This window comes from Pieris brassicae, chromosome Z (assembly GCF_905147105.1).
Source record: "Pieris brassicae chromosome Z, ilPieBrab1.1, whole genome shotgun sequence".
Taxonomy (NCBI): Eukaryota; Metazoa; Arthropoda; class Insecta; order Lepidoptera; family Pieridae; genus Pieris; species Pieris brassicae.
In genome coordinates, this window is record NC_059680.1 from 3,889,059 (window position 1) to 3,902,281 (window position 13,223).

Here is a 13,223-nt window from a genome sequence, read left to right on the forward strand (position 1 = left end):
ATTAATATTTTAATACATAATTACAACACATCAAAAAAGATTGACAATTTTGCAAATGTTATTGTGGTCTAAATGAAAATCGCACATCAAGCGACACTTTCAAAGGCTGTCACAAGCAGCTGGTAGATGGGCGTAAATGTTGATGTAGCCTGTCTAGTTTAAAGTTAGTTTAAGGCCTGACATAACATGCCCATTATATTCTGAAAATTACAAAATTTTACCTAAATAGAATATGAATTTCATAACAATGTGTTTTAAATACTTTGTTATAGAAAAATTACACGGGATTTGAAATTATTTAACTGTGTTTGCAGAGTTTTAGTACAAAAAAAGTCACCAGTGGCGCTACTACCTTTAATTTTTTAATTCTGAGCCTTAAGCTTCCGTATCTGTTTTATGATAACCCGTATTTTCTTATAGGCCAATGGGTGGTCGTCTTTCTATGCCCGACACATGCATAAAAATGATGAAAAAGTCATCATTTTTATAGCATGCCGGTTTCGTCACGACATTTTCCTTCACCAAAATATTATTGCAAAGCTAGGGATCGAAACTCAAGACAAGACTGATTAAGATCAGAATCAGTGTCAGATAAAGTGTGAATTAATAATTTTTTTATCATAATTCAGAAAACTAATAAACAAAATAACCAATATAACCTAAAGAGACGGAAGCAAAATAAAACAATAATTCTCAGTTAATTGTTTAAGAATTGGGCTCATGTCCAGGAGGTAACTTCTTTTATTTTATTAAGATTTGCTTGTGTAGCTTATTCACAGTTACTAACCCTGCACTCAGTGGAGCTTAAGATTTCCACAAGGAACCTAGTCCTGGTCCCGACTTTTACAGTGAGGTCCTGAAGTCGACGAAGAAAAGTGGGCGGGTCGTCCCCTGTAGGTGTCTCATCCAGGGAGACCTCCAATGAGACCCGAGTCGTGTCCTTTCCGGCAGCATTGCTTGCCTGGATTTAAAGAGGAAATATAGAAAAGAAAGATAACAGAAAATTATGTTTAGCAGATGTTTTAATACAATGATCTCTCTCTTAAACATTTTAACGGGTCTTGTAGGACTTGGAGAACACTTTAAATTTTAATATATTTATACAACATATATATATTCTTTTTTTATGTTTTAATAGATTGCGTCAATAAAAAAATGTTCCTTATTAACAATAATACGCGATTAGAAGTCAAGATTATGAAACAATCTTGCTAATGCTCCGGTATATATCATAAAATATACTTGTAGAGTATATACGCCACTATCGCCAATTTGGGCTGAAGAGACCGTGAGTCGTATTCCACTGGCATCCACTGAAGTCCTGAAGCGGTCATCTAATGTCGCTCCCGCACGATTCCTGCAAAAGGGTTTGTTTTTAATTTCTTATAAATATTATAATAAACTCGATTATATGCAATAACTCATACAGGAAAACAACAGGAATATTAGACTCAACGCCCAAAAATCTATAGAAAGTAGGCATTCTTGTCTATAACGAAAACAGAAAAAGAATTGTCTACCCTAAGGTCTGTCTCTAAAGCTGTTTCGTTGACATTATTTCTAGTCTTCATAGTAAAACAGATAAATTGAACGTATGAAGAGAGACGTTCAGTTTTGACTTAAGACTTATCGTGCCAGAAGACCTAATATTAAACCATAAAATTCAAATGTGTAAGGAAGTACAATTATTAACTAACTCTAAGCAGATATAAATATGTAATCCGGCCACCGGAAACAAATTATTTTCCTCATAGATTTCTCGGAGCTATTAAAATTTTAACAACGGAAAGGAATTGTTTTGTTAACATAAAAACTCAGAGAGATATAAATATTCGGCCTATATACGTCACAACGCAATAGATCTTGCGCAAAGTTTAAATTTATCTTCAGAAGCGTATCAGCTGGTATGGTACAATCGATAGATTAGTAATATAATGTATATGTTTAGCCGTAGGTATGATAAAATAGAACTCACTAACATTGTGATAGTGAGAACAAAGCGCAAATGTATGTATGTATGCAGTACATCGAGGGGAATCACGGTTGAAATTAATTATATTACCCGGTCACCACTAAGTGTACAGGAACTATATTAGTAAAATTATGCCCTCTGGGGATTTTGTTTTGGATTTAGTTCAGTCTATCTCTAATGGGAAAGGTAATTGTAGTTGTTTTGTTACTAAAAGTTTTAGATACAATTTAATGGACGACTCCGAGTTTGGCTTTAAAGAAATAAAATAGTTATGTTGAAAACAATTTTTATTCAATATAACAGTTATTAATACTGAACCATGAAAAACTGTTCGACGGCATAATTGTATCTGAAAAAGTTCAAATTAAAAATAATGAATGCAGGAAGATTTAATCTCTTGCGAGTCTGGTATTAAACTGCGTATTTTGTCGTAAAATAACATTCTATTTAGCCTAACCAGTGAAATACGTTCATGTGTAATTATTTTCAATATCGTTTCAAAGGTTTATTTTAATCCGAATTTTAACAAAAAAAACATTCCAATACTTTTATTAGTATTTTGGTTGCGCCGGGTTTACTTTGTGATGTCCAATAACGTTTACATACAATGTTTGTGATCGAACTCTTTGATGCTTGTAATATTTATAGAACATCCAGACTCCGAATTAAAATCTTAATAAGCGAGGTTTTTTTTGGGTACCTGTTTACAGTTTTACCAAATAATTCTATTAAAGTAGATGTGATAACTTATTTTTGGAAATTACCTGGAATTAAGATATTTATTTGTTTAAGTTTAAGTTGGTAACGTATAACTCAGTTTTTTTATATAATTAACGTACAATGAAATACTTCTGCCAAATCTAGATGCAATATAAAAGAAAGTCATCTTAGTTACAGTACTTATAACTGAAGAAAATTGGTGGGGAGGTAACTTAGAACCAGAAGTCTGATATAGGACGGACTTTTTATCCTATTTCCGAGGGACGTGAGATAAAATACAATGGTACAACAAAACGCATCTGACAAGGAATAACAGACGGACACCAAAACGTCAAGTTATCCATAGTTAAGTATGATTGAAAATTTGACATTAAGAAGTTTTAAAGTTGATAGGTTGATGTGTTTATTTCGAGTTTCTATTAGCTTATCTTGCCGATATTATCATTAACAATGCATAAGTGGATCGAATCTTTCCCAACAAAGCCGTAATGCAGTAAATGGGTGGGACCAGGCTTGTTTGTGGAAGAGTGTTTAAGTGGCTTCGAGAATAGTTCTGATTATTAACAATGACATATTTTTTAAACAAATTTTGTATTTAATATGTATGTACAGGAAATCGTATGTCGGATCCGCTTATTATCAATAACACGCTGAAATGGCTGTATGGTTTCGGCAAATACAAAGCGTTACTTCGCTTTCAATAATAAAATCAATTTCGTGTCGTACTCCGAATTTTAGTAATACACGAATTTAATTTGCATGCATACGGTCAATACAAATATTTATCAGGAACAAATTTCAATACTCACTAGTGATATTACTAAAACAAATTGATTTAAACCCTTTGATGAATTAAATTTGGTCTATAATACTCGAAAACGTTACAGTATCAAAATATACCTAGGTGGTATTAACCCCTCTGCGAATAAAAGGGGTATCGCAAAGTATATAGATTGTATGGAAAAAGCTATTTCACATACATTTTGAAATATTTTAATGACTTATGATGAAATAATGTTAATAAATTATATTATAATAAAGTTCCAAACTTATATTACGTATATACTTGAAACTAAAAGAACAAAAGAAAATGTGATGAATATTAAGCGTCAGCTACACGTTATCTCCTTTGATCTTTATAGTACAAAACTTATTACCTCATACAGCGTCAAGCTTTTCAAGGAGGAGCTGGAATGAACAGGTCAATTCAGATTTATTTTCGCGTTAGGCAACCTACGCATATTGCAATATTTTAAATTCAATAAAATACGGAAATTGGTTTTCCCGGAAACACATTGACATGGCCGTTTATTGATTATCAGTTTCAGACAAAGAATAGGTTAACTTATGTCTAGATAATATATTTATAAAATAATAACTGTCGATATCAGGAAAAACCTTATAATTGCGCAAATGTTTTTTTTTAAATGTAGTGGTAGGCAAACGGGCAGGAGGTTCATCTGAATTTAAGTGTCACCGCCGCCCATGGACACTCACATTGCCAAAAGGCTCGCTCGCAAGACGGGATTTCAAGGATTGGTACGCTCTTTTCTTGAAAAACCCTAAGTCGAATTGGTTCGGAAATACTTCAGTGGGCAGCTGGTTACACATAGTGGTGGAACGACGGACGTCGAGGTGATACGGATGGTATTTTGTATTCTGCCTTAACGTCCAAAAATGAAACTCAGCTGTAGGTATTAGTCCGAACAACAATTTTGAGGTTATAATAGTTAATTCAAGAGTTTCAGCTTCGGTTTTGACACCTCAAAATTTCAGACAACCAATATAAACACCTATTGTATTAACGATCCAAGTCGTATTTGTATTATTATAAAAACGCCCACGAATCGCTTCTAAATATTCCATATAAATTATATCGTGACTTATCTATATATCTTATATCTATTAGTCTAACACAATAGAACGTACGCATCTCTGGATCGAGTTACACTGCATTAATATCGATCATCATAACATCCCCTTTCACGTCACTTCAAAGGTGGTTGCATTTAATTATCCTTTGTGAAACCCTTGTTTACTATAGTACATTTAGATATTCCCCAGTCCTTTAATAACTATTATAGTGTTCGTTTTTTAAATCAAAAACTGTAATTAACACGCACACAAAACCTCAATAATAAAAGATAGAAATTAATGTAGAAAATTCTGTACCCCACGTATTGCGTAGGCACTTCATTTTGGTATACCTACGCAATTTTTATGTGGCCTTAGTAACAACGGTTTTTTTTGTGTACAGTACTAATTTTCATTAAGACCATTGAGTATACACGGATCAATAGTAGATGAATTACTTACATACATTCTTATGAATTCACAAAATAACTTATGATATTTATGAGATAGTAGTGGGTATTTATATAAATTGTCTTCACTAACTTAGGCATTATTCATTAAGTTAAAGTCTTTCGAATTGCGTATTGCGTTAGTACATAATTAAAAAACTATTATTTTTATTCAAAAAATGCGTCAGTCAAAAATAGCATCAATTCAATTTGTTACAATAACACTCGATATTGTGTTAAGTAATAACGTTATATCAGAAAAAAATTGGAATTGTGAGTGATGCCGTGTAAAAAAAATAGTACGGTACAATTTCAGCATTGTATAAAGACTCATGAAGTCCAGCAGAAGACAATCATTTGTTAAAACATCTAACATCCGGTAATTGAAAATGGTTACCGTAAAATGAAAGTACCGTAACTTGCGTAGCGGCCGCCTCGTCTACTAGTAATTAATAATTAAAAAGACATTTTATCCGCGATATATAACCCATTATGATGTACATCATTCCACGTACGAATTTGCGAACTATTCTCCTAGAAATATTTAATTGTATACAAGGCGTTGATTACATTAATTGTTACGCAATTTTAAACGTAATTGCTCTCTCTGTGAGCCTGGACAATGCTCAAATTTAAAAATAATTAACTTGGTTGATATTCATGTTAAATGAAAAAACGTTTTCTGCATAAAAAATTTACATGCGCTTTCACATTTTTAAGTTAAAAAATAAAAAGAATTTAATATAATTTCCTCGCTTATCTTACTGTCTTATATTTCTTAAGAGACTGCTTTAAATTTCATAATAACAGAAAATACATACTACATATAAGAGCTATAAGCTTGATTAATATCTATGTCTGTCTTCTATTTTTATAAGTGACAGAAAACAACGTTACGCGCGCCAATGAAGTTTATTATTTATACCTATAACTATTGTTTATCGTAATCACACAAACATGTATTTATTAATATAATTTAGCTAATAATTTAATATTTAAGAATCTAGAACATATAATAATAGCCTTCCTCTATAGCAAGAAAGCTATGAAGGAATTTTTTATTGTATACATGCCATGATTTAAAAACAATATCTGTGGCCATAGGTCGGAATATGTTAAGTCATACTGAGCAAAAATGTATATTTCATTTTCTGATCAATGACCACAGATATAATCATTCAATGCCTAAACTATCATCGTTAACACTTCGTCAACCTCATAGTCGAACTACAGATACGTTTCTTTACGAGAGTGTAAATAATTACCAGACACGGAACTGTGCAGAAAAGTTTTTATGACTAAAAACGTAAGTAATTAGCTTGTGAATAAACATTTCTTTATAACATTGTACGTGTTACCGTGATTATATGGATATTTAAATATATATTGTCAATTGTCATATTAATATCCATAAATGAATTAAACGTACACACTCTGTCTTATAGAGAAAAACAAAAAATAAGCTTAATATAATGTATATCAAAACTGTGACCTTTGGTTGTGACATTGTAAATCATTATACCGCCCCCGAACATCGATAACGTACTATACGTATATGCAACTCTGACAGATTTAATTGATGATAACGAAATAAGAGAAAACTTAACTGATTAACACAACAATAACCAAATAAGTTACGTTTAAGTGTTTAGGTAACTTCTAATCATTACTGTTTTTAATAATTGTGGGCTTAACATAATTTTTTATCTTTAATCTAATCAATATCAACACTTAAAAACGGCTTTAAACTACAAAAATACTGTATTCGATTGAAAGCTTATTATAGAAATTGCACTGATGCAAAATACAATTTATTCTTACTTTATTTACCGTGATTTCGTCCAGAATTGTAGGCCTATGAAAACAGTCGAGCTAAAATTACGAGCGGGCATAAAATGGGCGGTTTTCTTAACATTCCTTTGATCGCTATGTTTGAACCAAAGATCATGTATTACCAAGATTAATAGTTCAGTGATCCGAGTTTAAATATATTTTAAGTACAGCGCTCGTTATTCGGAAATTTATTATCAATTGGCAAAGTTTTTAATAGTTTACCGATCTCAATACGTTACGGTAAAGTTTGTACATTTTGAAATCTTTAATAGTAGACATTTATATTATCTAAGCCGGCTTTTGAAGGAATGTTTTCTTTTTTTAACGACTTCAATCGAGTTTATCGTTAGTTTGACCCGTATGTATGTGATGAAGTTGGAGTTGGACAATATTCGAGTACAATGATCTATTTAGACTTTTAGAATATACGAATATGTCCACGTCACAAATTAAAAATCATATCGAGATGATCTTTCAATCAGGCATCGACATTGAGGAATATTCCATTACATCAAAATTATTTCAGTTGTTTTTTTAGATGTGGGTGGTATTGACGCATTTCTAGACAATTTTCTAACGGTAGGTTACTTAGCAACGTAATTAACGGCGTGTAAAAAAAAAGGTAAATAGCGCTGCGTAGTATTCAAAACACGTTTATAAATTTGGATCAAATAGGTTTAATCAATAAACTTCAATTAAAAAAGTTCAATTTTTTCGTAGCAAAGCAACTACGTTACTTATCTCGAGAAGAATTTGTGAGTCATGCGTCTTCCTTAACGTCCGACTCTCTTTATGTTTTTTGTCAAACTGACTGCACTTTTTCTTTACATTATTATATACCAGGTATGAGGTCCCGCAATAATTTGGTCGTAGCGTGACGTGATAGACTTAATAAATGTAATTACGATTTTCCAATTTGATGCAGCCGTTCTCCGGAAACGTTGCTAATGTTTATTTTAATTTATAGATGTGTAGAAATAAATGAATAGCAATTTATAGACAGTTTGTTTTAATTTACTTGATAATTTTAAGTTCCGAATGTACCACAATGTCAGACACAAATCTGTTAGGGAAGCAACATAGAATTCGTTTCTGTATCACATGGACCTTGGCATGTGTCCAGATAATTTAAGAATTGCGCAAATGGCTACCAAAGCCAAACATGCCTACTATGTATGCACTGATCGTTCAATAAGAATAAGCAAGGGCCAAAACTCAAGGTCACACACTCGCACCATCTTTATTTTGTTACAAGAGAGAAGCTTTAGTATGGGCGTCGCTATTGACGCCCACATATCCCCATCTTATAGATTTTATATCCTCAGTTTAACGGAGTACAGAAATGAAATGTAGCGGAAATTAAATAAGGAGAAAATAATTCATGTAATTACTTTACGGAGTTTTGAAACAAAAATGTTAAAACTCATTGAGCCATAGTTGAGAGTGTGATTCATCCAACGTCGCTCATGTTGTTCAAGATTTTAAGTTTATTTTTTTTAGAGAAAAATCTAACTGCTTTAATAAACAGTTTTGTCTATTGTCAATGTATTTAATGGTAAATTACTAATTTTATAATCTTAAAACCTCTATAATATAATAGTAATAATATATGTAATTTTTTGTATACTAAATATATAAAGCTATAAGTGTAAATAGATAATTCAAGTCAGACTAGAAGTAAAAAATTAAACCGTCGTTGTTTACTCATTCAGCAGAAGGACTTGTAATGTGTTTAGAGAGTCGAGAGTCGGATGTCAATTAATTAGAACCCTTTCAAAAGGATTTACGCACGAGCACTCGATCGACTATCTTCTAGATTATACCAGGAAATTAGTCTAGAATTCATGTATGACATGACAAACTTAAGCGGCTTAGTCCACTACACATATACATTGTATAATAATCCCTCTGTCTTCCTTGACGATGAGTAGGGATGTCTACCGATACAAATTTAATGACGTGGAATAAGTGATACCTGTTTGTTATATTACATAAAAAATTTTTTTAAGAGAAACTTCTTTACCATCATCTTTTTCTCATCCCTACCACGGTTGATTCCAATAGTACTTTCTCCAGTGGAGTTGGGACAGCATGTCGTTTAACAATGATAATAATAATTGTATTACAATTAATGAAATTCGGTAATAATCTTAGTAGTAATAAGGTAAAATGAAATAATTGTATTATTTGTATTCATGTCTATGATAATAAAAGCCTTTTGTTAAACTTTATCTAATTTAACTTTATTTAACCAATTTCTGTAAAGTTGCATATAGCTGAGAATTTTTCTTAAAATAAGGTCAAAAAGAAGTTTCACAATTTTTTTATCTAAGAGAAATCTTCAAATGGATATATAGAGCGTTATATACATACGGAAGTCGTAGATATACGCTGAGGGTAGTATTCAGGGATATTATATTCAGTAACGTGACTCAGTGCTTTGTGTGACGTATTCGATTTTGACATTCGGGAATTATGGGCCTTAGCTCGAACTATGAGTTCCGTTTGTCTGTTTGCGTGAATATATGAATAAAATACTGAGCGTAACTCTCTGAATCTAATCTTAAAATGTGCCCTACGCAAATTCTAAATTCTGAATGATGTAGAAATGGTAATAAATTAAACAGGACCATCGTATAAAAATCGAATCTAGAATTGCAAAATTAAAAAAATATCACGAAGATAAAATTTTAAACGCTTGTCTCTGACCTATATTTATGACATTTCAGGGTGAAAGCGCAACCGTGAAAATTAAAAGAAATGTAAATAATAAAGTCAAGATTTATTTAGTACAAAAACAGTCTGGTATGTGGGGGCTGTGCGCCAATGTACTTTTCTTTTAATGTGCGCATTTCAGACTCGCTCGTATGGTGAAGATAAACATAGTGAGGTAACCGTGTGTTATACCCAAAATGTCGACGCCATGTGTTCGACACAGAACAAATTATCACGGAACAGGTACAGATATCTGCGGGTAAGTACAAAAGGCACTACTGGTATTTTTAGCACTCGCAAACTAGGGAGACAGTATCGACTCTGTTACCTATAATCTCACTTGATCGTTATTATATATATAGGAGTGTATTTAACTCAAATAACACATCAATTTACCATCAACCCACGAATCCATTTATAAGTATATAAGAGCATGTAAATAAACGTTTCAAAACAAGTAGACCGTAAATTGCGCAATAAATGGGCGAAATTAACATCGATATAATGCTATTTGTATTGAAACGTTTGTCATTTCATCGTTTCAAACGATATTGCCAGTATTTAATTTACCTATGTTTCATTAATGTAAGAAAATTGCATGTTTAATATAAAACGACCGCAATTTACACGAAATTGTTATTTGGTTTATTTGACCTAACAGTGTAAAATAAATGTTGTACGTTAGTAAGATGTGGCTTTGTGAAATATACATGACACTAAAACCAATGTAGCGTTGTTATTTTATAACAATGTGAGCCTAGCATAGGTAATTCAGCACCTTCATTTATACAATCATACTCTTGAAGTATTAGAACGTAGATAACGGTAAAGTATGGTACACCAAATGCAATAATAATATTAACTAATCAATGGACGTACAGATTTAGTTCAGAATTCGCTGAAAATATCTCAATCGCTGACACTGTAGCTATAAGAAACAATAACAATTTGTGAATGATTTTATTTCAATATTTATTTCACAGAAGTAAACCAAATCGCAATAAAACCTAAAACTTATTCATATTTTTTCGCGTGAAGCTGTCTAGAAAATTTAAGCATTGTATTCATTCTGCTTTAGAGTTCGCATGTAAATGTATAATAGTTCGCACAGTTTGAGCTACTTTGTGGGCTGTGTAGTATTTGTCCCATTGGACTTAAAGATATGTTTAAAAACACTTACCAAAGAAAATTCAAACAATTACGCGATATAATATACGATAAATGATAACCATTTCATATAAATAATTTTAAAACGTATACGTAAACGTAACGTAATGTAAATATGTTATACAATATTAAATAAAAACCGTTAATAATTTGGCTATGATCTAAAGTGTTACGGCTATTTTTAATTATATCACCAAATGCGAATTAATCATGAGCTGTCGTCGCCAGGTGACGGTCACAGCACAATCACTAGCCCAGGGGCCCACGTTATACCTGGTGTATATAGATGAGTTTGACCGCACCACAGGTTTGCCCGCGGCGTCACCCTTACAACAATTACTGCCCATGGCGGGAGCACATATCGTTTCGGAGTACGCGATAGTTAGACGCGGACTGTCTTAAAATCAAGATATTTTTAATAAAGCGACGCCAGCGCCGCTGTTTTTGTTTATTCTCGAATTTTATTAGTAAATCGCGCGTTTACGCTACAGATCCAAAAATACAAGCACATAAATTAAGTGATAGTGAATTTAAATTTATATGCGATTATGCACTATTTAAAATCAAACGATGTTGAGAAGTGAAAAGACTTTACTATAGATCACAGTGTCATAGTTTCATAGATCACTAAAAGATGGCGCCATATAAAAATTCTATAGATCGTCGAAAGATGTCGCTGTACGATATAAAGTCGCTTGCAGTCTCATATTTATTTTTGCTTTAAACTGACATCATTTGCCCGTCTATAGAGATCCGATAACATTCAGTTCACATGAAAACCAAAATGGAAAAGAAAATGAGAATAAAGGGAAAGAGAATTTCATGAGTTATCAGAGAAGGGCAATTATTTAAAAAAAAACAAAAGATTTATTATGGTATTTTGTTTTTAAATAAACTATAAAGCTAAAGCACTCGAAAGATTATTGTGGACAGTGAAACAGTCAACTTACAAGACAGTTATGCTAAACCTACCAAGAACACCAAAGAAATACTTGTTAATCAATTAATTGTGTGTTATACAGTTTTTCTGGCTTCCCGGCTCTTAACTCTGAGTTTTTCATGGTCATCATAAACATCCAACAACATCAAATACCCAAAAGTTACTAGGAAGCACAGACCTATTTGATACCTCTTTGTTAAAATATTCAATACTATCTAATTATAATTTTCTAAGTCAATAATGTCTAATTAATATAAAAATTAAGTACGATGTGGATAACAAGGATTTAATCTACGAGTAATATCAATTAAGGCTGTCGTAGCCGATCACCTAGACAAATATTATTCACGGAGCTACGCATGACCTTGGAGACCATAGACCTTGGAGCTGATTTGTTTGGTTCTCCTTCTGACTGAATAAGTACTGAACAAACGCAAGGGGTTGCGTTCAAATGACTGGTCTGATGTTTTATAAAAAATAAGATTTTCATAAATCATTACAAAAAAACTAGTCCTGATGTTGCATGATTGCAATTGAATATTCGTCGACCTAGTTTGAATCACCGTCTAAAACAGGTGGGTTTTGAATTTTATTAATTAATTAATTTTATGTCATATTTAACATAGGTCTATTCAAAAGAGTTTCAGTTGTTTGATAATTCAACTAAAATGCAGGATCTATCACTATTTATTCCATACCAACTGAAAATGAATACTTTAGATTTCAGTACTTATATTTCAGTGGCCTTTAGGTATTCAGGAAGACCTAAATGAAAACAGTTTCGTCCGAATAACACAATCTTTTTATGCATGTTAGCAAACTTTCTGAACGGTATAATTTGACATTTAAGTGTAATATCTAGATCTCCAAATGTTATTTAAAGTAATATTAAGCGATTGTTAGTGTCAAGTGACTACTAGTCGTCCTAGTCGATATTAATACACACTAAAAACAAACAACGCAAGCCGGTGTGCCGGTTATACGACTATACGCTTTATTCTAAACACGCGAAGACGTTGATTGAGTTAAGGAGTCATTTCTACTTACCATTCGTATGTGAAGGGCGGTGTTCCTATAGGTAGGGGTAAAGCAATGCAAGCCTCGCTCCCGGGGGCTGCCCGGGTCGTCTGGACTCCAGTTCTTGGGAAGGCAGGTGCCTCCATGACTACGCACGGAGCGCGCGCGCCATACTGCGTTCTTACATCGCCGCCCGTTCACATTCTATAAATAATACCAAAAAATGTAACACTGGTGGCGTATCGTACGCGAATATTTCGCCAATATCTTGTCTTCACATGTGTTATCCAAATGCACATTAATTTTCAACATGGTTCTGGGTTTTCTTTAAATTTCATTTAGTTTAGAAGACCTCAGTCAGTAGTTGTTGGAGACGCTGAGTCTACATTGCGCGATTTGGTGTTCCTCAAGGATCATATTTGGGACCAAGTTATTGACACTGCCTCTGACGCTGCTCCTGTTCTAAGTGATCTTAATGGTTAAGCAGATCGGTGCTCATTAGATGGTATGATTCTCAATGCAAGCATTCATATTAATTACACAAAAAAACTGCTTG

At 32.7% G+C, this 13,223-nt stretch overlaps 1 protein-coding gene across 2 annotated transcripts in view; it reads right to left on the bottom strand.

The window, feature by feature from the left end:
- Positions 1 to 12,829, bottom strand: part of LOC123718416 — a 50,930-nt gene extending 38,101 nt beyond the window's left edge. The window contains exons 1-3 of one of the 2 annotated variants that reach the window (XM_045674863.1): positions 12,698 to 12,829; positions 1,243 to 1,357; positions 788 to 961 (exon numbers count right to left, since the gene is read on the bottom strand). In XM_045674863.1, coding sequence (XP_045530819.1) covers positions 788 to 961; positions 1,243 to 1,357; positions 12,698 to 12,813 — 405 coding nt within the window. In that variant the 5' untranslated portion in view covers positions 12,814 to 12,829. Of the gene's footprint in view, positions 1 to 787; positions 962 to 1,242; positions 1,358 to 10,983; positions 11,120 to 12,697 lie in introns of those variants that run through there. The other variant, XM_045674864.1, reaches the window with a different exon arrangement.
- Positions 12,830 to 13,223: the final 394 nt, after the last annotated feature.